The 26210-nt window shown below is 44.6% G+C and overlaps 1 protein-coding gene across 12 annotated transcripts in view; it reads left to right on the forward strand.

Annotated features, from left to right (window-relative positions):
* LOC144601969 (ERC protein 2) overlaps positions 1-26210 on the forward strand; it is a 552614-nt gene that overhangs the window by 404981 nt on the left and 121423 nt on the right. For 11 of the 12 annotated variants that reach the window (XM_078414617.1, XM_078414626.1, XM_078414620.1 and 8 more), the window contains 2 exons: positions 8467-8592; positions 19074-19139. In XM_078414617.1, the coding sequence (XP_078270743.1) occupies positions 8467-8592; positions 19074-19100 (153 nt within the window). In that variant the 3' untranslated portion in view covers positions 19101-19139. The remainder of the gene's footprint in view (positions 1-8466; positions 8593-19073; positions 19140-26210) is intronic. The other variant, XM_078414628.1, reaches the window with a different exon arrangement.

Genomic DNA, 26210 nt, shown 5'->3' on the forward strand with positions numbered 1-26210 from the left:
GGTGTTAGAGGTTATGGGGAGAAGGCAGGAGAATGGGGTTAGGAGGGGAGAGATAGATCAGCCATGGGTAGACACACAATGCTGGAGTAACTCAGCGGGTCAGGCAGCATCTCGGGAGAGTAGGAATGGGTGACGTTTCGGGTCGAGACCCTTCTTCAGACTGATGTCAGGGGAGGGGGTGGGACAACGATAGAATGTAATCATTGACAGGAAGACTAGTGGGAGAACTGGGAAGGGGGAGGGGATGGAGCGAGAGGGAAAGCAAGGGCTATCTGAAGTTAGGGAAGTCAATGTTCATACCACTGGGGTGTAAACTGCCCAAGCGAAATATGAGGTGCTGTTCCTCCAATTTGCGCTGGGGCTCACTCTGACAATGGAGGAGGCCCAGGACAGAAAGGTCAGATTGGGAATGGGAGGGGGAGTTGAAGTGTTGAGTCACCAGGAGGTCAAGTAGGTAAGACAGATAGATCAGCCATGATTGAATGGTGGAGTAGACTTGATGGGCCAAATGGCCTAATTCTATTCCTTAGTGCCTATCCCTTAAGACCTTATGACCTTATGAGGAAGAAATATACATTGAAGGTAAAAAAGGCACAGAATTATATCCTCTGATGTTAGCACTGGACTGTCATTGCTAGCAAGTGCGTCGGTGTGGCATTGTTGCTGTTTCACTCAACAACTTCATCACACCTTATATTGGAAATTAGTTCCCATCCTGTGTCATTGTTTAGAACAAAGAGTGCTGGAGTAACTCAGCGGGTCAGGCAGCATCTCTGGAGAACATGGATAGGTGACGTTTCACAGAGTGCTGGAGTAACTCAGCGGGTCAGGCAGCATCTCTGGAGAACATGAATAGGTGACGTTTCACAGAGTGCTGGAGTAACTCAGCGGGTCAGGCAGCATCTCTGGAGAACATGAATAGGTGATGCTTCGGGTCAGGACTCTTCTTCAGAAGTCAGAAGGAGATTCCCGGCAGAAATGTCGCCTGTGTACAGGGCCCTCCATAATGTTTGGGTCAAAGACTCATCATTTATTTATTTGCCTCTGTACTCCACAATTTGAATTTGTAATAGAAAAGAATCACATGTGGTTAAAGTGTACATTGTCAGATTTTAATAAAGGCCATTTTTACAAATCTCAAATTGTGGAGTACAGAGGCAAATAAATAAATGATGGGTCTTTGCCCTAAACATTATGGAGGGCATTGTACATGTCCAGCAGTGATCATGCACAATGGCGGTATGTTTTGTGTAGAAAGGCATCGCTGGTGCTGGTTTATAGCGAAGATAGACACAAAGTGCTGGTGTAACTCGATGGGTCAGGCAGCATCTCTGGAGAAAAAGGATGGGTGATGTTTTGGGTTGGAACCTTTCCCCAGACTGAGGAGTCTACAGAAGGGTCCCGACCCGAAATGTCACCCATCTTATTTCTCCAGAGATGCTGCCTGACCCACTGAGTTACTCCAGCACTTTGAGTCTGTTGGCAGTATATTTTGCTCCATTTCTTATCATTTCTCCATTCGAGGTGAGTACACATGTGTATTTAGTACAAGAAGCCAAGGGCCCAACTTGGAACGCCAGTCTCCACTGGAAAAAAAACCCCAGCATTACTATTGTTTTGTAAGGGTATATTTTAAATTCCTTTGCTGTTCTAAAATAAAACTATCCTTCATGCAGGTTATTCCGATTATGCTGGCTTCCTTCAAAGCTTCCAAAAAGCTGAAAGATATGTGAGCCAAAATAATGATCCAAAACACCCCCTTGCCTTTTATTTTGAACAGTTTGTTATTGCAGATACTACTGACCATGGCAGAAATGGATTCAATCCAAAGTTTCTGTTACTCAGTAGTTGTGGAGTTTGTTTCGAACTTTGCTGAGAAACTAGCATTTGTTCTGCTTGTAATTATATATGCAAAGCATTGTGTAAATATAACAATGTTTATTGCAAAATATGACATTTAAAAGTGGAACCTAATGTTACATCTTTAGTTTAGAGATCCAGCATGCAAACTGGCCCTTCGGCCCACCGAGTTCATGCTGGCCATCGATCACCCGTTCACACACTAGTTCTATGTTATGCCACTTTCTCATCCACTCCCTACACACTAGGGGGCAATTTACAGGGGGGACAATTATCCCACAAACCGGCACGTCTTTGGGATGTGGGAGGAAACCAGGGCACCCAGAGGAAACCCACGCAGTCACGGGGAGAACGTACAAACTCCACGAGGTCAGGATCGAACTCAGGTCCTTGGAGCTGTGAGGCAGCAGCTCTACCCGCTGCACCACTGTGCCACTCTTCAAGGGATGAGCTTAAGGGATTAAAAGTACCATTAGCAAATTTGCAAATGATACAAAGCTGGGTGGTAGTGTGAACTGTGAGGAAGATGCTATGAGGTTGCAGGGTGACTTGGACAGGTTGTGTGAGTGGGCGGATGCATGGCAGATGCAGTTTAATGTGGATAAGTGTGAGGTGATCCACTTTGGTGGTAAGAATAGGAAGGCAGAGTATTATCTGAATGGTATCAAGTCAGGAACAGGGGACGTACAACGAGATCTGGGTGTCCTAGTGCATCAGTCACTGAAAGGAAGCATGCAGGTACAGCAGGCAGTGAAGAAAGCCAATGGAATGTTGGCCTTTATAACAAGAGGAGTTGAGTATAGGAACAAAGAGGTCCTTCTGCAGTTGTACAGGACCCTAGTGACACCGCACCTGGAGTACTGTGTGCAGTTTTGGTCTTCAAATTTGAGGAAGGATATTCTTGCGATTGAGGGCGTGCAGCGTAGGTTTACTAGGTTAATTCCCGGAATGGCGGGACTATCATATGTTGAAAGACTGGAGCGACTAGGCTTGTATACACTGGAATTTAGAAAGATGAGAGGAGATCTTATCGAAACGTATAAGATTATTAAGGGGTTGGACACGTTAGAGGCTGGAAACATGTTCCCAATGTTGGGGGAGTCCAGAACAAGGGGCCACAGTTTAAGAATAAGGGGTAGGCCATTTAGAACTGAGATGAGGAAAAACTTTTTCAGTCAGAGAGTTGTGAATCTGTGGAATTCTCTGCCTCAGAAGGCAGTGGAGGCCAATTCTCTGAATGCATTCAAGAGAGAGCTGGATAGAGCTCTTAAGGATAGCGGAGACGGCGTATGGGGAGAAGGCAGGAACGGGGTACTGATTGAGAATGATCAGCTATGATCACATTGAATGGCGGTGCTGGCTCGAAGGGCCGAATGGCCTCCTCCTGCACCTATTGTCTATTGTCTATTAAATAAATATTTAAAATTAGTATACTGAAATGTATATTAAACTTGAAAATAATTTCCATATGCAGTTTGTTGCATGTCTTGCTGTCATTCAGTGGAAAGCATTTGTTTTTTTAACTGAGCTCCATTTCCAAGGAAATAAGTTGCTTGGGTACACCACCGCTGAATTGGGTTAGAAGCTCCCACCTTATGTTTTAAGGTGATGGGTGAAAGATTTAAGAGGAACCTGAGAGGTAACTTTTTCACTCAGAGGGTGGTGGCTGTATGGAACGAGCTGCCGGAAGAGGTAGTTGAGTCAAGAGTGTTTTATCTGCGACTATCAGATGTCCCAGATAGAACAATTGAATTCTTACTGGCAGCAGCACAACAGAATATGTCAACATAGCACACTGTAAACAATATAATAAATGAGAAAAACAAGTTCAGTGTGTGTGTGTACACACATACACGTGCACATGAAAACAATGGTGACACAGGCACTCCCCAGGTTACGATGCTTCAACTTGCCATAGTTCGACCCGTTTGCGAGCCGCCCCTCACTTCCAGCCACGTGATCGCGCGTTTTCAATGCATTTCCACTTACAGTACTTTCGGATTCCGATGGGTTTCTCGGAACGGAACCCCATCGTAATCTGAGGAGCACCTGTGGTGCAATAATAACAATAATAGCCCATGTAGTTCAGAGCTTATTTGAGGTTGTAGTGTTTAATAGCCCAATGGCCGAAGGGAAGAAACTGTTGCTGAACCTGAACGTTCAGGACGAGACATGTGCTATCATAACATTTAAGAGACATTTGGACAGGTACATAGATAGGAAACGTTCAGAGGGTTATGGGCCATATGTGGGCAGGTGGGACAAGAGGGGTTGGGACATGTTGGTCATCGTGGACAAGTTGGGCCGAAGGGCCTGTTTCCACGATCTATGACCATGTGGTATCGCTGGAATTTAGAAGATTGAGGGGGGATCTTATAGAAACTTACAAAATTCTTAAGGGGTTGGGCAGGTTAGATGCAGGAAGATTGTTCCCGATGTTGGGGAAGTCCAGAACAAGGGGTCACAGTTTAAGGATAAGGGGGAAGTCTTTTAGGACCGAGATGAGAAAGTTTTTTCTCACACAGAGAGTGGTGAATCTGTGGAATTCTCTGCCACAGAAGGTAGTTGAGGCCAGTTCATTGGCTATATTTAAGAGGGAGTTAGATGTGGCCCTTGTGGCTAAAGGGATCAGGGGGTATGGAGAGAAGGCAGGTACGGGATACTGAGTTGGATGATCAGCCATGATCATATTGAATGGCGGTGCTGGCTCGAAGGGCCGAATGGCCTACTCCTGCACCTATTGTCTATGTTTCTATGTTTCTATGTTTCAATGATGTTAACTCGCGATTACTGTGAAGTATCTTAGTGACTAAGTCATTTAAACATCACTTTATTCTTGAAAAGTTTCTGCTTTTTATTTATCCACACTTTGGATCCCGGTGATAATGTATGATTGATCCTACTGATTGGAATTTGGGAAAACTGAGATGACTTCCAACATTGGCTCAGATTTTACATATCTGTGGAATGTCCTGCTTTGTTTCTCACTGGCTTCATTATGCTGTATATTTGGGATATAATTTTAAGCCCCACTCTTCATAAAAACACATCGGTTCCCAGTTTTGATGTCAGTTTTTATGAAGAGCTTGGTATAATATCATATCCCAAGCATATAGCACAACGAGGCTAGTCAGAAATAAAGCAGAAAATTCTGCGAATGCATAAATCTGCCACCATTTGAAGACAAAGGGTTGATTAATCTTTTAGGTGTATCCTAATCAGAACAAGCTTTCCACTGTAGTTTATGTTTGGGGAATATGTAGCTGCTTTCGTTTCCAGGTTTTCTTTTCTCCTGACATCGCTTTCCAAGAGATCAAAAGTTTATCGAGGAGCTCCACCTGGCAGTGCGTTACATGGCTTCCGGAACTCTCTCCCCGTTCAAAGAGGTGGTGGCAGGGTTGTTGCTCCTCTGTGGAGCTCTGGCGGCATCAACTATCCACTCTGTCATGACCAGGCATTGCTGGTTTTGATATCCCAGTCTCCGATGCTGTCTCCCTGCACATTATCCAGAGGCAAGCCTGAATTCCATTATGGTGAGGTTCAGTTTGAAACTTTGCTGCTGGAAATGGCTCTGGTGCTCCACAGATCAAACCTTACTCTCTGAATTCATCCCTATTTATATTAGAATGTAAGACTTTCCCTCCATTCGGTCGGCAGTACCGATAAGATTAGCAGTAACTTTTCTCAATCTTTCACAGGCAAGTAAGATTTATTTATTTAGGGCTTTGCTGTAGTTGAGGAGTCTGGCAACTGAGGGGAATGCTGTGTAGATCTGGCTTTGCCCCTTCTCTGCTGCAGTTTTGCTGGCTGATTTAAAACCTGTAGCATTGTCTGTTCCATGCCTCCTGTGCACCGCAAGGTGAAGGGAGGCTGGGTAAAAATAAAACCGATGCAATCCTGAAAACTGTCTCAAGAGTTCCAGAGAAACATTTAAACATCCCCGGAAAGCAGATGACAAACAAACTCAAAGTAATCCGATCTATCGAGTCAGAGCCCTGATAGTGAGTGTAGATCTGATGTCAAAACCTCCATGTTCAGATTACTCCGTGTTCAACCACACTAAGCACTGTATTCTGTCTGCACATCCACGAGTTTTGTACCTCGGGTTTGTGACATTGTACTGCTATTTCATTATCATGTGAATTAATAAACCCTTGACTCTTGTGGAGGGTCAGCTTGCCATTGATCCGGTTGCAGCAGTTTAGTTTGGGTTAGAGATCGTGTGGGAACAGGCCCTTCAGCCCACCTAGACCGTGCCGACCAGCAATCACCCGTACACTAGTTCTATCACACACACACACACACACACACACACACACTAAGGACAATTTACAGAGGCCAATTAACCTACAAACGTGCACATCTTTGGGATGCGGGAGGAAACCGGAGCACCCGGAGAAACACACATGTCACGGGGAGAACGTGCAAACTCCATGCAGACAGCACCCGTATTCAAGATCCAAGCCCGGGTCTCTGGCGCTGTGAGGCAGCAACTCTACCGCTGCGCCACCGTGCTGCAACTCTACTCCAACTCTACCGCTGCGCCACCGTGCTGCAACTCTACCGCTGCGCCACCGTGCCACCGTGCAGCAACTCTACTGCTGCGCCACCGTGCCGCTCACCGAGGGTCCTTGCCACTAATGAGAGCTGCTTATCTTTCTTTTACATTCACTAAACCTGTCAAGGTTTTTCATATCTCTGTCAAATCTGCTCCACAGTTGAACTACTCTGAGGAATTGCACCTCAGGTTGTCACCTTTAGTCTTCTAATTCAAACTTCTTCATCCAATCACAATCACAATCACAATAACACTTTATTAGCCAAGTATGTTTTGCAACATACAAGGAACTTCATTTGCCAGGAACCCTTCTTACAAAGATAATTGTTGTCAAATGTGAGTGCCTACTCTGGTTTCAAGTCCCTCCCATTTGCCCTGCCTGGTCCATTGCAGTTGAAGTCCAGGAAATCCTGTGTGGGATTGGGACCCAGCTTTGCTAGGTTTCTCATCCTTTTCAGCATTATTCCTTCAGTTCCCTCTCCATTCACAATTTCCACGTTTCCCCAAACTCCATGCCTTTCATCCTCTGTCACGGGAGAGGGGAGAAGGACTGTTTAGATTTAGATTTAGAGATACAGCGCGGAAACTGGCCCTTCGGCCCACCGAGTCCGTGCCGCCCAGCGATCCCCGCACATTAACACTATCCTACACCCACTAGGGACAATTTTTACATTTGCCCAGCCAATTAACCTACATACCTGTACGTCTTTGGAGTGTGGGAGGAAACCGAAGATCTCGGAGAAAACCCACGCAGGTCACGGGGAGAACGTACAAACTCCGTACAGACGGCGCCCGTAGTCGGGATCGAACCTGAGTCTCCGGCGCTGCATTCGCTGTGAGGCAGCAACTCTACCGCTGCGCCACCGTGCCGCACTGTTCTTATTCTGATTCTCTCAATTCCCTCTGGCCTAATCACCTCCAACTACAGCCTCAATTGCTCTCTCTGTTGTGCTTTCAACACCATTGATGCCTGGGCCTCTCAGCCACAATGTAGGTTTGACACGAGACCGGACTCATAGCTCACTGAGTATTTCCAATATTTAATATTTTTATTTAAATATTTGAAAGTGAGTGAGTTAACACTGAAACAGTGTGCTGAATAAAAATACACTTATGGAAATAAGACGGGAAATGATATTGATAAGTCTGTCTTTTCCGGTTGACCTTAAACTTAGGTAAAATGCAAGATTTAAGAGTCCGTGCATGTTGTTTCTGATGATATTTATTCACAAAATGCTGGAGTAACTCAGCAGGTCAGGCAGCATCTCGGGAGAGAAGGAATGGGTGACGTTTCGGGTCGAGACCCTTCTTCAGACTGAAGAAGGGTCTCGACCCGAAACGTCACCCATTCCTTCTCTCCCGAGATGCGGCCTGACCTGCTGAGTTACTCCAGCATTTTGTGAATAAATACCTTTGATTTGTACTAGCATCTGCAGTTATTTTCTTATACTACTTGTTTCTGACGGTAGTCAGCATTGAACCCAGTGCTAATGTTGTACCCTGTTTCCAGATGGAAGAAAGCATACAAATGATTGAAGCCCTGGATACGCAACCCAGGCTTATGGTAGAAGCTATTGTTGTATATCGTAGCTTTCTGAATGAACAAACTGTGCAGTATTATTTTCCTGCTAACATTTTTTAGGATTCATTTTCATTAACCAGGTTAACCTCTACTTGCAAAAGCGAGATGATCTAATTCAAGGATTTGCTTTTGAATGTGATTTGGACTGAGATATTGCTTACCTACAGCTGTACATTTCTGTTTGAACGTTTCCTTGCATGGTGACCTGATTATCAGTTGCATTGCCCTAATGTGCAGGGGAAACATTGGCTGTTAATGGACTGCTCACCTCTCACTTCCTTTAGCGGTGCTTCTACAGAATGAAAGTACAAATCTACGCAGAGTTTAAGCATGCTTCTTTTCTTTATTTCTTCCTTTTTAGCAATTGGCTATGCTTTGGACTGATTACAAAGGCATTTTGGCTTGTATCCTGTTACCAACCTTTGGCAGGGCTAGGCTGCTTAATGAGTTGTCTCTCTCTCCTCAGACACAAAACCGGATGAAACTGATGGCAGATAACTATGAAGATGACCATCACCACCACCACCACCACCACCACCATCGCACGCCGGCAAGACCACAGCACACCAACCACAGGCCCTCTCCTGATCAGGTGAATATCCCTTTCCACTAACCCTTCCACAACTTTCATTTCACCTCGTGACACGTGTGAAAAGTTGGAGCCATCTGTGGAATGTTGAGTGTAGAACAGAGAGCAGTACAGTACAGGAACAGGCCCTTTGGCCCATAATTAGGGTTGCCAACTGTCCCGTATTTGCCGGGACATCCCGTATATTGGGCTAAATTGGTTTGTCCCGTATGGGACCGCCCTTGTCCCGTATTAGGCCCGAACGGCACTGTAGGCCCGGACACTGTAGGCCCGGACACTGTAGGCCTGGACATTGTAGGCCCGGACACTGTATGGCTGGACACTGTAGGCCCGGACACGGTAGGCCTGGACATTGTAGGCCTGGACACTGTATGGCTGGACACTGTAGGCCCAGACTCTGTAGCCTGGGGGCTGCTGTAGTCCCGGACAGTGTAGGCCCGGACACGGTAGGCCTGATCATTGTAGGCCCGTACACTGTATGGCTGGACACTGTAGGCCCGGACACTGTAGCCCGGGGGCTGCTGTAGTCCTGGACAGTGTAGGCCTGGGCGCCACCTAACAGAGGTTGCGTAGCAACCCGTCTCCCGGCCCGGGCGCCGCCATTGTTGGGACAAAAGCACGTGGCCGCTGGCTGGGTGAGGTCACGTGGGGTGAGGGGCGGTGACGTCACCTTGTGCCTTATTTGGGAGTGAGGAAGTTGGCAACCCTACCCATAATGTGGGTGCCCAACATGATGCCATGTTAAATTAATCTCCTCTGCCTGCCAGTGATCCATATCCCTCCGTTCCCTGCATATCCATGTAATCACGGCTCGATTGTAATCATGCACTGCTGACTGGTTAGCATGCAACAAAAGCTTTTCACTGTACCTCATTACACGTGACACTAAACTAAACTAAATTGAGCTAAACTGAACTATCCATGTGATTATCTAAATGCTACTATCGTATCTGCCTCCACCACCCCCCCCGGCAGTGTGTTCCATGCACCCACCACCCTCTGGCAGTGTGTTCCATGCACCCACCACCCTCTGGCAGTGTGTTCCATGCACCCACCACCCTCTGGCAGTGTGTTCCATGCACCCACCACCCTCTGTGTAAAGAAAAACATACTCTGCACATCTCCTTTAAACTTTTCTCCTCTCTCCTTAGAACTATGCCATTTAGTCTTTGACATTCTCACCCTGGGGAAAGAGAATCTGACAGTCTACTCCATTTCTGCTTCTTATAATATTATAAACTTCTATCAGGTCTCCCCTCAGCCTCTGACGATGCAGAGAAAACACTCCAGGTCTGTCCAACCTCTCTTTATAACCACATACCCCCACTAAACCAGGCAGCACTCTCTTGTACCCTCTCCAAAGCCACATCCTTCCTGTAACGTGGCAACTAGAACAGCATAAAATACTTAAGATGGGTTCTTAACCATTATAGAGCTGAATCATGACTTCCTGACTCTTAAACCCAATGCCCCGACCAATGAAGGCAAAGTCTCTTTGCTACCAGTTTATCCGTACTGTTAATTCAATGCCCCTATATAATTCTTATATAGGAGCATCAGAGATGTCCTCATTCTTCAGAAAACAGGGCTTCCCCTCCTCCATTGTAGATGAGGCTCTCACTAGGGTCTCTTCTACATCCCGCAGCTCCGCTCTTGCTCCTCCTCTCCCCATTTGTAACAAGGACAGAATCCCCCTCGTTCTCACCTTCCACCCCACCAGCCAGCGTATCCAACAAATCATCCTCCAACATTTCCGTCACCTACAACGGGACCCCACCACTGGCCATATCTTCCATCCCCATCCCTTTCTGCGTTCCGCAGAGACCGTTCCCTCCGTAACTCCCTGGTCCACTCGTCCCTTCCTACCCAAACCACCCCATCCCCGAGCACTTTCCCCTGCAACCGCAGGAGATGCAACACCTGCAACTCCCCAGTTCAGTCAGTGGAACAGGTTCCCATTACGTGTTTTCTATCTATGCCTCCCTTCCATCGGAGAGGTGGTCGCAGCAACATCTGCACAAGTGAAAGGCTAACGGTGTGAGTTTTGGCATGTGAGGGCGGTCACGGTGGTGCAGCGGTAGAGTTGCTGCCTTACAGCGAATGCAGCGCCGGAGTCCTGGGTTCCATCCTGACTACCGGTGCTGTCTGTACGGAGTTTGTACGTTCTCCCCGTGACCTGCGTGGGTTTTCTCTGAGATCTTCGGTTTCCTCCCACACTCCAAAGACGTGCAGGTTTGTAGGTTAATTGGTTTGGCAAATGTAAAAATTGGCCCTAGTGTGTGTAGGATAGTGTTAGTGTGCGGGGATCGATGGTCGGGGCGGATCCGGTGGGCCGAAAGGACCTGTTTCCGCGCTGTATCTCTAAACTAAACTAAACTAAACTATATGAAACTATATCATGTGTAGATGCTCCATTGCATTGTACTCATGTTCGCATGTTAAGATTCATTATTTACTTTGCCGTTTATAGTAAAATAAATGCACGACACTTGGAGATATTTCAATTAAGCTGAATGTGGTTAAGCATTTCTGACAAATTGTTCCTAATTCTTGCAAACCAGAAAATAATTACTAAGCATGCCTCATGGTGGAATTGTAAGCATGAACATTAATATGAAATTTGTTTCTCAAAGGATTAGTAATTTTAAGGATTAGTCATTTCATTGGCTGGATACATCAATGGTTTTATTTGCTGATGAGATGAGGGGTGAAATCTGCCGCTTCATTTGTTGGTAAACCTGCGATCAGTCAGATGCACTTCCTGTCCGCATTCTGCTGTTTGCAGTGATATTGTGCGAGCGTCTTTGCCTTTTACTGTTGCGTGAAATCTCTTTGGGGGTTACCTGTCACCTGTAGCTGAAGCACGGTGGTGCAGCGGTAGAGTTGCTGCCTTACAGCGAATGCAGCGCCCGGGACCCGGGTTCGATCCTGACTACATAGAAACATAGAAACATAGAAAATAGGTGCAGGAGTAGGCCATTCGGCCCTTCGAGCCAGCACCGCCATTCAATATGATCATGGCTGATCACCCAACTCAGTATCCTGTACCTGCCTTCTCTCCATACCCCCTGATCCCTTTAGCCACAAGGGCCACATCTAACTCTCTCTTAAATATAGCCAATGAACTGGCCTCAACTACCTTCTGTGGCAGAGAATTCCACAGATTCACCACTCTGTGTGAAAAAAAACTTTCTCATCTCAGTCCTAAAAGACTTCCCTCTTATCCTTAAACTGTGACCCCTTGTCAGGAGGTATGGGGAGAAGGCAGGAACGGGGTACTGATTGAGAATGATCAGCCATGATCACATTGAATGGCAGTGCTGGCTCGAAGGGCAGAATGGCCTTCTCCTGCACCTATTTTCTATTATCTATTGTCTATTGTTCTGGACTTCCCCAACATCGGGAACATTCTTCCTGCATCTAGCCTGACCAACCCCTTAAGAATTTTGTAAGTTTCTATAAGATCCCCCCTCAATCTTCTAAATTCCAGCGAGTACAAGCCGAGTCTATCCAGTCTTTCTTCATATGAAAGTCCTGCCATCCCAGGAATCAATCTGGTGAACCTTCTCTGTACTCCCTCTATGGCAAGAATGTCTTTCCTCAGATTAGGAGACCAAAACTGTACGCAATACTCCAGGTGCTGTCTGTACGGAGTTTGTACGTTCTCCCCGTGACCACGTGGGTTTTCTTCGAGACCTTCGGTTTCCTCCCACGCGTACAGGCTTGTAGGTTAATTGGCTTGGGTTTGTATACTTGGTATAAGTGTAAATTGTCCCTAGTGTGCGTAGGTTTGTGTTAATGTGCGGGGATGGCTGGTCAGTGCGGACTCAGTAGGCCGAAGGGCCCGTTTCCGCACTGTATCTCTAAACTAAACTAAACTAAACTAAAAGTAAGATTTAGCAATACATTATCTTCTTCTGCCTAGATAATGAAGACTAACAGCCATTGTTTAATTCCACACTTAATAAAGTTACTTTGGCAGTTAACGTATTATTCAGAGATGAGGTCACAATTTCAGCGGATGGACCTGAACAAGGTTTAATCAAGGAACATCAAGGCTGTCTTTATAGTGGTCAGCAGAATGCGTTCTGGTTCACAAGAACAAAGGCTTTGATAATATTTTGGTTGATTTAATTCATAGAGTAATATATATAGGTTGCATAAGTTCACAAGTCAAGCTCATTTGAAGGGCTTTCATGTCTATGTGATCTCATCCTGAGGGAATACCAACTTGACAGCCTTCCATTTGGTTCCCAGATGAATCCAGTTTCCTGGTCTTTAATATCCTCCTTGCATCTGTCCTAAATTTGCCCTCCAAAGCTCATCACCCATGATGTTCCTGCAGTTCTGGCTTTTTTATAAAAGCAAATTACCACATTATATCTCTTCAACTGTGAGATCCCTTTTGATTTGCAATTCTTGGAGTCTGGTGAGTTTCAACTTATTGTTCTTAAGAGAAGATAGGAAATAATGTAAAGGTTGAGGAATAGACATGAGGTATTTAGTGCCCGGAGTCTGTGCAGAGTTCAGAGCAAGCGTGGTAAATGTGTGACCAAACTCCATGGACCTTCCAACTCTCCATTTTGGTTACTACCATTAATTAACAAAAATCTGAGTCTCAAATGAACACCAACAAATGTAACTGCATCAGTTGGTTCTCGCCGAAGAGAGGTTCCAACTTATTATTATGTTTAAACTCCCAAAACATTAAACATTGCCCTCTAGTCCTACCCTCCCCAACTAACACTGATAATCAAAGATACTAGAGGAACAAGATGGACCACTCAGTTGAAATTGCATATACTGAAGTGTAGTACGCAAAGGAGCCATTTTAGTAAGCAAAACCCGCCGTTCGCTCTGCCTCTCGCAGTGTAATCAGTGTTTTGGGGGAACCGTACGTGTGATGATACCATTAAAATGCAGAATATATCTCATCTATCAATTCACAAATTTTTGTTATTTAAAAAAAAAAATGTTTCTGCACGTTTCTGCCTACTAAAATGGCGCCATAATACTACAGTTTTTAGGGTCGAGTGGTCTATCTTGTTCCTCTAGTATCCTTGCTGATAATGTCCCGGTCTATCCAATCATAGCCTCTTTCTATCTTAAAGACGTCTGCAATGGAATCACTCTTTAACTTTCCAAATTCCACGGAATGCAATCCCCGTTGTTGTAATTTTCCCTTAAAGCATGACCCTTTGAGACCGAGTGTCATTCAGTTACATTTGTACTGCAGTCAATTGAATATCAATCTACCTTTACTAAGGCATAAAGCCGAGAAATAGTCAGTACGTCTGTTAAATCCAGATCGTAACATCACTTTAGCCAACTTCAATCCTTTTGTACTTCACTTCCTTGGACTCAAATACAAGACCTTTGGCCCTGTTTTATTGTTTCCTGTATTTGTCAAGGGCCTTTTAATGATCTTTCGACTGAACCTGGGTTTTCTTTAGACCTCCGCTGAAGCATTTAAAAATCACTTCCTTGTATCCTTGTTAAATCGAAAATGGTTTGACGTAAATCTTCTTTTATTAAAATATATCTGTCACCGTTCTGCCCATACTCTTAATTCAACGCCCCTCTAATCATTCTTATGGAAAGTCATTTCCCTGTGTCCATTGCAAAATTTCATTTCTGGCTCTATGTCCCAAGATTGTTACTGTTTATAAGTAAACTTGCTGATTATTTGTAGCCCCTAGCACTGCTCTTCGAGTGACACCATACTTCATTTCCAACCAATCTCTTTATCTTTATCACCCGCTTTGTAACTCTGTTAGTTTCTGAACCAATTCAATAGGTTTCCGTGAATTCTCACAGATAACTTCAACTCAGCTGACAGCTTTCTGTCCAATCAAAGGAAGTTAACGAAACAAAAGACCACGGATGATTTGCCCTAAATCTACTTTCCTGTAAAATCCATGACATCCCTGAAGCCTTCACTGTTCAGCAATTGATTATTGATTGCTACCTGCAAGATGCTCTATGGTCTTCTGAGGTGGCGGACTCCAAATATGCTTGCAGAACTATCATGCCCGCACCTATTGCTGAGGAACTTACTGTATATCTGGTTCTGGACACTCTAACTTCCAAAGGTAGTTTCTTGATTTACTTTAGCTAACTAATCAGGCGACTGAATCATCCTACCACAACCAGAGAGCAATGCTGAACTACTATCAACCTCATTGGTGACCCTCGAACTATCCTTGATCGGACTTTGCTGGCTTTACCTTGCACTAAAATCATGTATCTTTACACTGTAAACGGCTCGATTGTAATCATGTTTTGTCTTTCCGCTGACTGGTTAGCACGCAACAAAAACTTTTCACTGTACCTCGCTCGGTACACGTGACAATAAACTAAACTGTAATAAACTAAACTGTAAACTTCTTCCTCATATTTAAGCTTTTTTGAAAAAGTTCAAATCTAAAATCCCAATCTTAGATTTGTCTAAATAATTCTGAAACTCATTAGAAAATCCTGGGACATTATGTTTGCAGGTCCCCCGTGATTCTCATTGTCTATGTGATCAGGTATTTTCTTCTCATGGTCTATTTAAATAGCATTCTCCTGAACAACTTAATTCTTCCTCCTTTTTATTCAATAAGCGTTGTTAGGCATGTGTTATTCTTTACAGATAAATACTGGCTGTCTCCCAATCATGTGAAACATTTCAAGGGATGTTGTGTCCTTAATTAAAGGCCCTGGTAAATTCCCAGCCACAGATAGTAAATGTACTGCTGAGAGATTCTCAGCTTTCCCCACCTCCCTCCCTCCCTCCCCCCAGCTTCTTTAAACAGTGGACTGCCTGCCTGCCTGCCTGCCTGCAGTATTTTAATGCAAGATAACAGTTTGTTAACAGTGTTCCCTTTGTATTTTGTTTTAGAAATCAAAGCCAGGAATAAGCTAAAGATAGACGCAAAAAGCTAGAGTAACTCAGCGGGACAGGCAGTATCTCTGCAGAGAAGGAATGGGTGACGTTTCGGGTCGAGACCCTTCTTCAGACCGCCCGCAGTAATTATGCAAAAGTGGACCATTTCCTTATTTTTATTTACAATCTTGATCAGTTTCCCCCTGGACTCCTAATCCTCTCTGTCTCCCTAATATAGTTTAAAAAATAAATCTCAGTTGATCTTGATATCCTTTGCAAATTATTTCACATATTCCTACTATATTACTCCTATTATCAGTTTTGCCTCTTTGCTATTTTCTAAGCCCTGTGTTTGTATTCTGCATTTTCTGTTCTTTCAAACCATTTAGTTTCATTTAGTTCTTGGTTTCTTTGGCCAGCTTTTGTTTGAGCAGATGGAGATCCTGCTTCTTTGTAAAATATAAAGGTTCAGCTTTCATTTATTTCCACCATCTCTGTCAGACCTTTTTCAAATTTCACAAATTTGCCTCATTTGTGGTCGGGGCCCGGCTTATCACACAACAATAAGCCTCTCCCAAACGTTGCCACACAACAACTGTTTTGGATTTCTTGTGTTTCTCGTAAACGGCATTGAACTTGGACATATGATGGTTGCTATTGAAGAAAATCAGTCAAAAAGATGTCGCACTGGAATCCTACCCCTTTGGCTCATCAACCAAAGTCACAATTTAAGAATAAGGGGTAGGATGTTTAGGACTGAGATGTTTAGCCCAGAGGGTTGTGAATCTGTGGAATTCTCTGCCACAGAAGACAGTGGAGGACAATTGACTGGATGCATTCAAGAGAGAGTTAGATATAGCTCTTATGGCTAACAGAATCAAGGGATGGAGAGAAAGCAGGAACGGGGTACTGATTTTGGATGATCAGCCATAATTAAATGGCTGTGCTGGCTCGAAGGGCCGAATGCCCTACTCCTGCACCTGTTTTCATGGCTGATCATTCACAATCAGTACCCCGTTCCTGCCTTCTCCCCATACCCCCTGACTCCGCTATCAGTCTAAGATTAAAGGGGAGGCCATTTAAAACTGAGGTGAGAAGAAACCTTTCCACCTAGAGAGTTGTGAATTTGTGGAATTCTCTGCCACAGAGGGCAGTGGAGGCCGATTCACTGGATGAATTTAATAGAGAGTTAGATAGAGCACTAGGGACTAGCGGAATCAAGGGATATGGGGAGAAGGCAGGCACGGGTTACTGATTGTGGATGATCAGCCATGATCACAATGAATGGTGGTGCTGGCTTGAAGGGCCAAGTGCCTCCTCCTGCACCTATTTTCTATGTTTCTATGTTAAACTAAGTGGGTTGCGCTAATCAAAACTACAAAAGATAACGAAGAGAATCAAAAAATCACTGCGTCGTTTCACGCAAACAAAAACATTGGGAACTTTCCTGATGCTGACCATTTCTCCTGGTCTTCAGGATAGTGGGTGAAACACTAAAGAGAATCATACCAAAGAACTTGTGAGTGCCTGTATTAAGTGCAACTTTAATATGATCAGATATTTTCTTCTCAAAGTCTATTTAATTGCCACCCGCTGACCAAATTGAAACTAGATGATTGAGCAATCCCCTTTCAAATAACTCCCCAGGTAAAAAGTGTTCTTTTGGATTTGTAATTGCAAAAGCTCAAGGAATATCCATTGCATTTCTGAGCGGAGATTAATGCAAACTGATCCGATGCTGTAACAAGATAGGTATTTAAGTGTGAAATGGGTATAACTTGTTTCATGAGAAGCAAGTGATTAATTTGCCAATCCATTGCTAAGTGGCAGAAGTAGATAATTGTGGCTATTTCGTGGGGGCTCACTCAAAGCAGGCTCATCCGTCACCTAATGCCGCTGGCATTAAGTGTCTATGCTTTTATCTTCATTTCTCCAGTGCAATACCAGAACCAACATGGTTCTCACAGTCCACGGCTAAAGGCAACGATTCGACACGCTGCTTGTTGAAAGCCCAAATCCCTTAAGCCCCATTTTAAAATTGATCTCTCCATTCTTGCCATGGTACAACCAGTCGATGGCTCAAGATCCATTCGCATCTCTGCGAGTCCTCTTGAGCTAATTCGCCTTGGACCCAGGTGGCCATGGAAGTACAAGTGCTTCAAAATGCAAAATATAGTCATAGACAATAGACAATAGACAATAGGTGCAGGAGTAGGCCATTCAGCCCTTCACGCCAGCACCGCCCCATTCACTGTGACCATGGCTGATCATCCACAATCATTGTTACTCATTGGTTGTTGGAGTGAATGAGATCAGTGCATCAATTTTATTCTGAAGACATTATTAGGACATGTGCAGTGCCCGATATAATGTTTGGGACAAAGACCCATCATTTATTTATTTGCCTCTGTACTCCACAATTTGAGATTTGTAATATAGAGAAAAATCACATGTGGTTAAAGTGCACATTGTCAGATTTTAATAAAGGCCATTTTTATACATTTTGGTTTCACCATGTAGAAATTACAGCTATAATTTATACATAGTCCCCCCCATTTCAGGGCACCATAATGTTTGAGACACATGGCTTCATGGGTGTTTATAATTGCTTAGGTGTGTTTTGTGATTTTTACTATTACAAATTTCAAATTGTGGAGTCCAGAGGCAAATAAATAAATGATGGGTCTTTGCCCCAAACATTATGGAGGGCACTGTAAATTTATTATACTGTTTGGTTCTGATGAATTTTGAATGAACAACATACTATATCTTGATGTCAGCTATTAAGGAAGAGGATTATTAATTTCAGCACGAATGTTTAAAAATCTTTTCTTTAGCAGGGTGTGTTTTCTGGTCACTGCAATGTCCTTAAGAATGTCTAATATTAATTGCACACTTTGTCTGACAATGTATTGTTTTGAGCAGCTAATTCGACGTGGGCCGAAAGGAAGTTAATGCATACTGAGACTGGATGGAACCTATCCAGATAGGTCGGCTGGATTCGCAGTAGAGTTGATATTCTGCAAATGAAAATCAATAACTTTGTGAAATCATGATCTGTACTTTATATCAGCCTTAACGCTGGATCTGCCATCTCCGTTTAATGACAGGCTGTACAATTAATTCAGAACTGCAGTTTGTTCTTTGGGTTCTGAAGGAATTGTGTCAGTTTTTTTAGGAGAAATGACTGGCGGCACAAAGATAAGTAGCCATCGTGACATGGCGTAGTCTAAGGCTGCCCAACATTGGCCTTTGTTGGGATATTGTTTTGTTGGAGAGCATGCAGGGATTACAAAACAAATTTGAACAAAACATCCTTAAAGCATCTCTCCTGCCCTGCACGGCGTAAGTACTTGTGTGAAATGGATTCTGCTTGTTTCTACTTTGGCTTCTGTTTCTGTGGGTTCCAAAGGGGGTGAAATGGACCCTATATGTGGACAATCTATATGTTTGTTTATCTTTCAGCTGGAGCTGCGGGCTGTCTATTTTAAACAAACTCACATTTTCACCCAACAGAGATAAAAATGTCCCTTATGTTGTCAAAGTGACTGACCTTCTGTTTGTTTCATTCCAAATGCTGGCATGCATGTCCTCCAACACACCGACCGGCCAATAGGACGATGAGGAGGGGATATGGGCGTGACGACACACATGAACCAAAGCTACAGTTTTGTTCTGAGGGGTGAGAGAGCCTGGATTTTCTCTTCAACAGATCAGATTGCACTGGATGGTGTAAATGCACAAATATTCTGCTCTTTGTACTCTTGCTTTGTGTGTGTTCCCTCTTTGTTGTTCCTGTGCCACCATCTCTCTCTCTCTCTCTCTCTCTCTCTCTCTCTCTCTCTCTCTCTCTCTCTCTCTCTCTCTCTCTCTCTCTCTCTCTCTCTCTCTCTCTCTCTCTCTCTCTCTCTCTCTCTCTCTCTCCCCCCCCCTCTCTCCCCCCCCTCTCTCCCCCCCTCTCTCCCCCCCTCTCTCCCCCCTCTCTCCCCCCCTCTCTCCCCCCTCTCTCCCCCCCTCTCTCCCCTCCTCTCTCCCTCCTCTCTCCCCCCCTCTCTCCCCCCCTCTCTCCCCCCTCTCTCCCCCCCTCTCTCCCCCCCTCTCTCCCTCCTCTCTCCCCCCCTCTCTCCCCCCCTCTCTCTCCCCCTCTCTCTCCCCCTCTCTCTATTGCTTCTATAGAATTGTGAATTTGAAACTGATTTTGTGGCAATACACATGGGGAATTATTCACTGGGATAATGCTAGCACTGTGAATAAAAGTCATACTTAAGGCCTTGGAAAGGCAACAATTAAGCGACACGCATTCCAATGAAGACGCGCTAAGCCAGCCAAATGTATTATTGTATGTTGTTTCCTGGTGGTAAAATCCTTGCATTTTCGAAAGATTAATCTGAAAACCTGCATCACTTTTGAAATCAGGTCGACCCAATTTTCCAGACTGGAGGAATATTTTTTCCCCCCAAAAATAAACTTTATTCAGAATAAAAAATATATACAAAATACAAACTGTGCAAAAACTCTTCAGACGTTCTCAGCGACCCCCACATGTGATAGTGCCATACTCAGCAGTGCTCACACTTATCTTTACATGAAACCCCTTTGCCACTCATGTGCCCCCTGGGGTGACATCCCTTTCCCTTGTTTGAGGGGTGTCCCCACCACACTCTACCCCACCCCCCCCCCCCCCCCCCCCCCAATGTCCAGCAGCGGAAGGACCCTAGACTGTGGTCCTCCCCCACAGAGCCTTGGCAAAGCCTGCACCGAGCTTAGAAACATAGAAAATAGGTAAATAGTTGCAAGAGGAGGCCATTCGGCCCTTCGAGCCAGCACCGCCATTCATTGTGATCATTGTCCCCAATCAATAACCGGTGCCTGCCTTCTCCCCATATCCCTTGATTCCACTAGCCCCTAGAGCTCTATCTCTTAAATCCATCCAGTGATTTGGCCTCCACTGCCCTCTGTGGCAGAGAATTCCACAAATTGGGTGAAAAAGGTTTCTTCTCACCACAGTTTTAAATGGCCTCTCCTTTATCCTAAGACTGTGGCCCCTGGTTCTGGACTCGCCCAACATTGGGGAAAAATTTCCTGCATCTACCCTGTCCAGACCTTTTATAATTTTATATGTTTCTATAAGATCTCCTCTCACCCTTCTACACTCTTCAGTGCGTCCCTCAGCACGGACTCCTGCAGTCTGGAGCGGGCCAGTCGACACCATTCCCCCATGGACATCTCGCTCCGCTGGGAGGCCAACACCATTCAGACAAGAACGTCATGGGGCAACAGGTTCAGAATAGGAAGAAACATTAAGTTAATGTTCCCTACAGCTGGGATGTTAACTCTCTGTTTTACACATAAGATCCTTGCCAGACATGAATTGTTCACCTGATCCAGTTAAAAAACAATATTCCTCAAGGATTTGTAGGAGGTTGCTTTGATCCTTCTCGATCAGCAGGGTTTGTAGTGAACTGTGTAGCGATGAAAGCCGCGTGTAGATTTTCCACTGTGGTATTTAGTGGCTGATGCTGAAGATATTATCCCGAGCGTTCCCGGTCAAATTATGTGTTGAGTTAACTGATATTTTTAAAAGCAGTGTGTCGTGGGATCAACACATGGTTGATGTTCACACCTGTACTCCGAAAAACCAAAACGCATCGTCCCCGAGCACTTTTCTATTGATTTGGCAGGTGGAAATTAAGTTAAAACTGTGGTGGCAAGTTTGCCGAACCGCTTTAGAGAACGTGATAGATGTTTAACGTACAGTTCGGTTTTTTAAATGCTACGTATGAAAAATAAAGCTTGCACTATGACATTAAAATATCACCAATGAATTCTAAATTCCCTGTCCCTTTTGGAAATTGAATCAAAATGCAAGAAAACTCAGAAGATACATTAATGTTCCTAGAGATATGCATCTCTGTGCCCCTCAAGAATTTTAATGCAGATTTGTTTTGACAGTTTGATGTTGCTTGTGCAGAAACCTTTATGGTCTGTGAAACCAGAGATTCTTGTGGAGACTTATTTTGAATTGATGTTTAATCTTGGTATTATACAAACAGTTGAGTTCTCATCTGATCGTGAAATTCCATGCTTGTGTCAGGTGGTGTCAGTTACTGGGTTTTTTCTTCCTTGCATCAACCTTAACTACAAAATAATTTTACCGCAAAATAATGACCCGATGTTTGCTGTTACAGCCTAAGTGTAGATATATATTTGCTGTAGAAAGACACAAAGTACTGGAGTAACTCAACGGGACAGGCAGCATCTCTGAAGAGAAGGAATGGGTGACGTTTCAGATTGAGACCCTTCTAAGGAATGAGAGTCAGGGGAGAGGGAGGCAGAGATGTAAGGAAGTGTACAGTGTGAAAATGACACATACTTGCTGTTCCTTCTTCAGAATTAATTGAACCTTGAAAATCTAGACAGTCAGAACCTATTTCCCAGAATGGAAACGTCAAATACTTTAGGGCCCAGCTTTCAGGTGAGAGCAGCAAAGTTTAATGAAGATGTGCGAGGCAAGACTTTTACAGTCAGAGAGTTGTAAATCTGTGGAATTCTCTGCCTCAGGAGGCAGTGGAGGCCAATTCCCTGGATGCTTTCAAGAGCGAACTACATAGAGCTCTTAAGGATAGGGGAGTCAGGGGGTATGGGGAGAAGGCAGGAACGGGGTACTGAATGAGAATGATCAGCCATGATCACATTGAATGGTTGTGCTGGCTCGAAGGGCCGAATGGCCTCCTCCTGCACCTATTGTCTATTGTCTATATTGTACACAGAGGGTGATGGGTGCCTGGAACATGCTGCCAGGGGTGGTGGTGGAGACGGATACAATAGTGGTGTTTAGAGATACGGTGCGGAAACAGGCCCTTCGGCCCACCGGGTCCGCGCCGCCCAGTGATCCCCGCACACTAACACTATCTTACACACACTAGGGACAATTTTTACACTTACCCAGTCAATTAACCTACATACCCGTACGTCTTTGGAGTGTGGGAGGAAACCGAAGATCTCGGAGAAAACCCACGCAGGTCACGGGGAGAACGTACAAACTCCGTACAGACAGCACCCGTAGTCAGGATGGAACCTGAGTCTCCGGCGCTGCATTCGCTGTAAGGCAGCAACTCTACCACTGCGCCACCGTGCCGTTTAAGAGACTTTTGGATGGGCACATGGATATGCAGGGAATGGAGGGATATGGATCACATGCAGGCAGATGAGAGTTGGTCATAGCATCATGTTTGGCACTGACATGGTGGGCTAAAGGGCCTGCCTGTTCCTGTGCTGTGTTGTTCTACATTCAATGAAAACATCACAGAATAGTACACTATTGTGGCTGCAAGATGCAGTTGACATTCTCCCGAGTGCTTCTCTGATGGATCCAGTATTAATTTGTTGTGTTTAGCAGGCACACAGAACACTTCCTGGAAGGGAGTGATGTTCCAATTGCGACCTGTGCATCAAGCTTTAGTGACCTCACCAGAGCCAAGTACATTCCTGACCCTGTGCCTGTGTTTCCCTTCACTTTACTTTAGAGATACAGCATGGAAACAGGCCCTTCGGCCCACCGAGTCCGTGCTGACCAGCGATCACCCTGTACAGTAGTAGCACTATCCTACACACTAGGAACAATTTACAATTTACAGAAGCAAATTAACCTACAAACCTGCACATGTTTGGAGTGTGGGAGGAAACCGAAGCACCCGGAGAAAACCCACGTGGTCACGGGGAGAACGTACAAACTCCATACAGACGGCACTCGTGGTCAGGATGGAACCCGGGTCTCTGGCGCTGTGAGGCAGCAGCTCTACCCGCTGCCCCACTGCACCACTCTCTCTTTGGAAGAGGATCTAGGACTAGAAGTGTCGCAGAAATGCATCGTGTTGTGGACCTTTGCTGGGGCTGCAGTGGTCGTTGGTTGCTCTGCAAGATTTAGTTTAGTTTATTGTCAGGTGCACCGAGGTACAGTTTGTTCCCGAGCCACCCTTCAGACCAGAAGGCATTTGGGACGGTGCTGTGTAAAAGGCTCAAGGGTCGGGAGATACAAGAGTGTTGAATTGTCGCATGTACCGAGACAGAACAATGCAGTTCTTACTTGCAACAGCATAACAGGTCTGTAAGCACAACACTCAATATAGAGCAGAATAAAACAAACTAATAGAACAAGTTCCATTTAAAAAACCCCAATATTAGTGCAAAACAAAGCAAAAGCCCAAAGTCCCGAGTGCAGCCAAGACGGTTTGTGGTCTGTACTTTAGTTGGTGTTTACAGTGTTCGAGAGAGAGTCTGATGGTTGTTGGGAATGAAGCTGTCCCTTAACCTGGAGGTCGGTTTTCAGACGTGTACCTTCTTCCCAATGGGACCACAGATCAACCATCTTGATTTTGAAAGATCAGCCATGAATGATTTTGACCTTCAAATACACTTGTGTCAGATGACTCTTTTATCCCAAGGGATAAAAAAACAACTTGTTGTGTCTGGGTTTGGCTAGTTGGCCCACGATACTTAAGGTGTGTTTAACATTTTAGAGATTATATTTCATATTTGAGCAGTTGACAAATGATCTACAACTTGCATAACTGTACATACTTTCCTATAAATGATGATCACAGTTCCTACTCCCATCTGAATCGTCCGTGTTTTCTTGCATGCTTTTAGGGAAAGGAAAATTGCAAATCCATCATCCTCTGTAAGGCAAGCGGTCTAAGATGGATGCAGTGAACATTTACAAAAGTGGGGATGGTAAATCTAGAGAAACTTTTTCCATAAATGCATTTTCAATCTCTTGCTTGAAGTATATAAACCTCAGGCTAGCAGCCCTATCCTTTTCTGAAGCAGAGTGGTCCTCCTGAAATAATCCGAAAATTAAGTTAATCAGAAGATTATATTGTGAGCCTTTCCTACGCCTCTTCAACATACAACAGCAATCAGTCTGAAGAAGAGAAAGACACAAAATGTTGGAGTAACTCAGCGGGACAGACTGCATCTCCAGAGAGAAGGAACGGGTGACGTTTCTGGTCGAGACAAAGGAGGTAGCGTACAAAACATTTGTCCGCCCACTGTCGGAATATTGCCAGACAATATGGGACCCTCACCAGAAAAATAACATTGACACCCATGACAAGGTTCAGAGGCGTGCAGCACGGTTTGTTTGTAACATCTAAACGACTACTCAAGACAGTCAAGCATCTCCGATATGTTAAATCGCCTTGGCTGGGAGTCGCTGGAGTCAAGAAGCACCAAAGCCCGCTTATGTACAGTCTACAAAGAGACTCATGGCATCATCCCCAGTAACATATCTCACTTCATTCAGTCCAACACCCAGAAATGTACAAGACAATTCTCAGGTCACTTCATTTATGCTAGAATTAGAGCAAAGAAAAATAGCCACCTACAGTCACTATATCCATGGACTATCCCAGAGTGGAACATCCTTCCCCACACCACCAGATGTGCACCAACCTTGTCACTCTTCAAGTCACAGCTTGGACATGGATCATCTCACCAAACTTGCCCACATAAAAATCTAAAGGACCGTTTTTGCAAACGAAACCTGCACGAGATACCCCAGCTGTTGGTGGCTGTGCAGCAGAAAACAGAAACAGAAAACAGAGACCCTTCCACAGACTGAAAGTCACGGGGAAAGGGAGACAAGAGATCTAGACGATGATGTAGAGAGATATAGAACAATGAATCAAAGATGTGCAAAAAAGTAATGATGATAAAATAAACAGGCCATTTTGTTGGGTGAAAATGAGAAGCTGTTTGACCCGCTGAGTGACTCCAGCTTTTTGTGTCTATCTTTGGTTTGAACCTGCAGTTCGTTCCCTACACAATCTGAAGAAGAGTCCTTACCCAAAACATCATCTGTCCTTGTCCCTCCACAGATGCTGCCTCACCCACTGAGTTCCTCCAGCACTTTGTTTTTATTTACAAAAGCTATTGGCTTGAGTTATGAAGAGAGATTGTGGAGAGGCTGGCTCTGCTTTCAGTGAATCAAAAGGAAGCTGAAGGATGAGAGTTTGGGGTTATAACATCCTCAGCATCGAGAGTCCAGAGTTTTTATTGTCGCATGTCCCGAAACGGAACAATTAAATTTGCAGCAACGCGGATAGCTGCAGTCTTTTTTCTAGGGAAGGACATTTGAATCTCGAGGGTGCAGTTTAAGTTAAGCGGGGAAAGATTTCACGTTAAACTCTGGGATCTGCTTGAAGTTTCACTTCTTACCCTTATCATTACTCTGTTAAAGACAGCTGTGGAGGCCAAGTCAATGGATATATTTAAGGCAGAGACAGATAGATTCTTGATTAGTGCGGGTGTCAGAGGTTATGGGGCAAAGGCAGGAGATTGGGTTTGAGAGGGAGAGATAGATCAGCTACAATTGAATGGCAGAGTAGACCTGATGGGCCAAATGGCCTAATTCTGCTCCAAGAACTTATGAACTGATGGAGGCACAAGGAACTGCAGATGCTGGAATCTTGAGTAGAACACACAGTGCTGGTTCAACTCAGCGAGTCAAGCATCATCTGTCCCACAAAGTTACTCCAGCACTTTCTGTCTGACTCTCTATAATCTTCCACACTCAAGGGGGTACCAACTAGGAATCCCACTCTTTTTCTTCATGCGATCACACCTTCCCATTGTTTCTTGAACTTATTTCACTATTCTGTAACCAGTTTACTATTATGCAGTTGCTTTCCATTCACTTTCGCCAAGTAATGCCACAGTCCCATAAAATTAGCTTTACTCATTTTGCAACTTG

The sequence above is a fragment of the Rhinoraja longicauda genome, chromosome 17, assembly GCF_053455715.1.
Source record: "Rhinoraja longicauda isolate Sanriku21f chromosome 17, sRhiLon1.1, whole genome shotgun sequence".
NCBI lineage: Eukaryota > Metazoa > Chordata > Chondrichthyes > Rajiformes > Arhynchobatidae > Rhinoraja > Rhinoraja longicauda.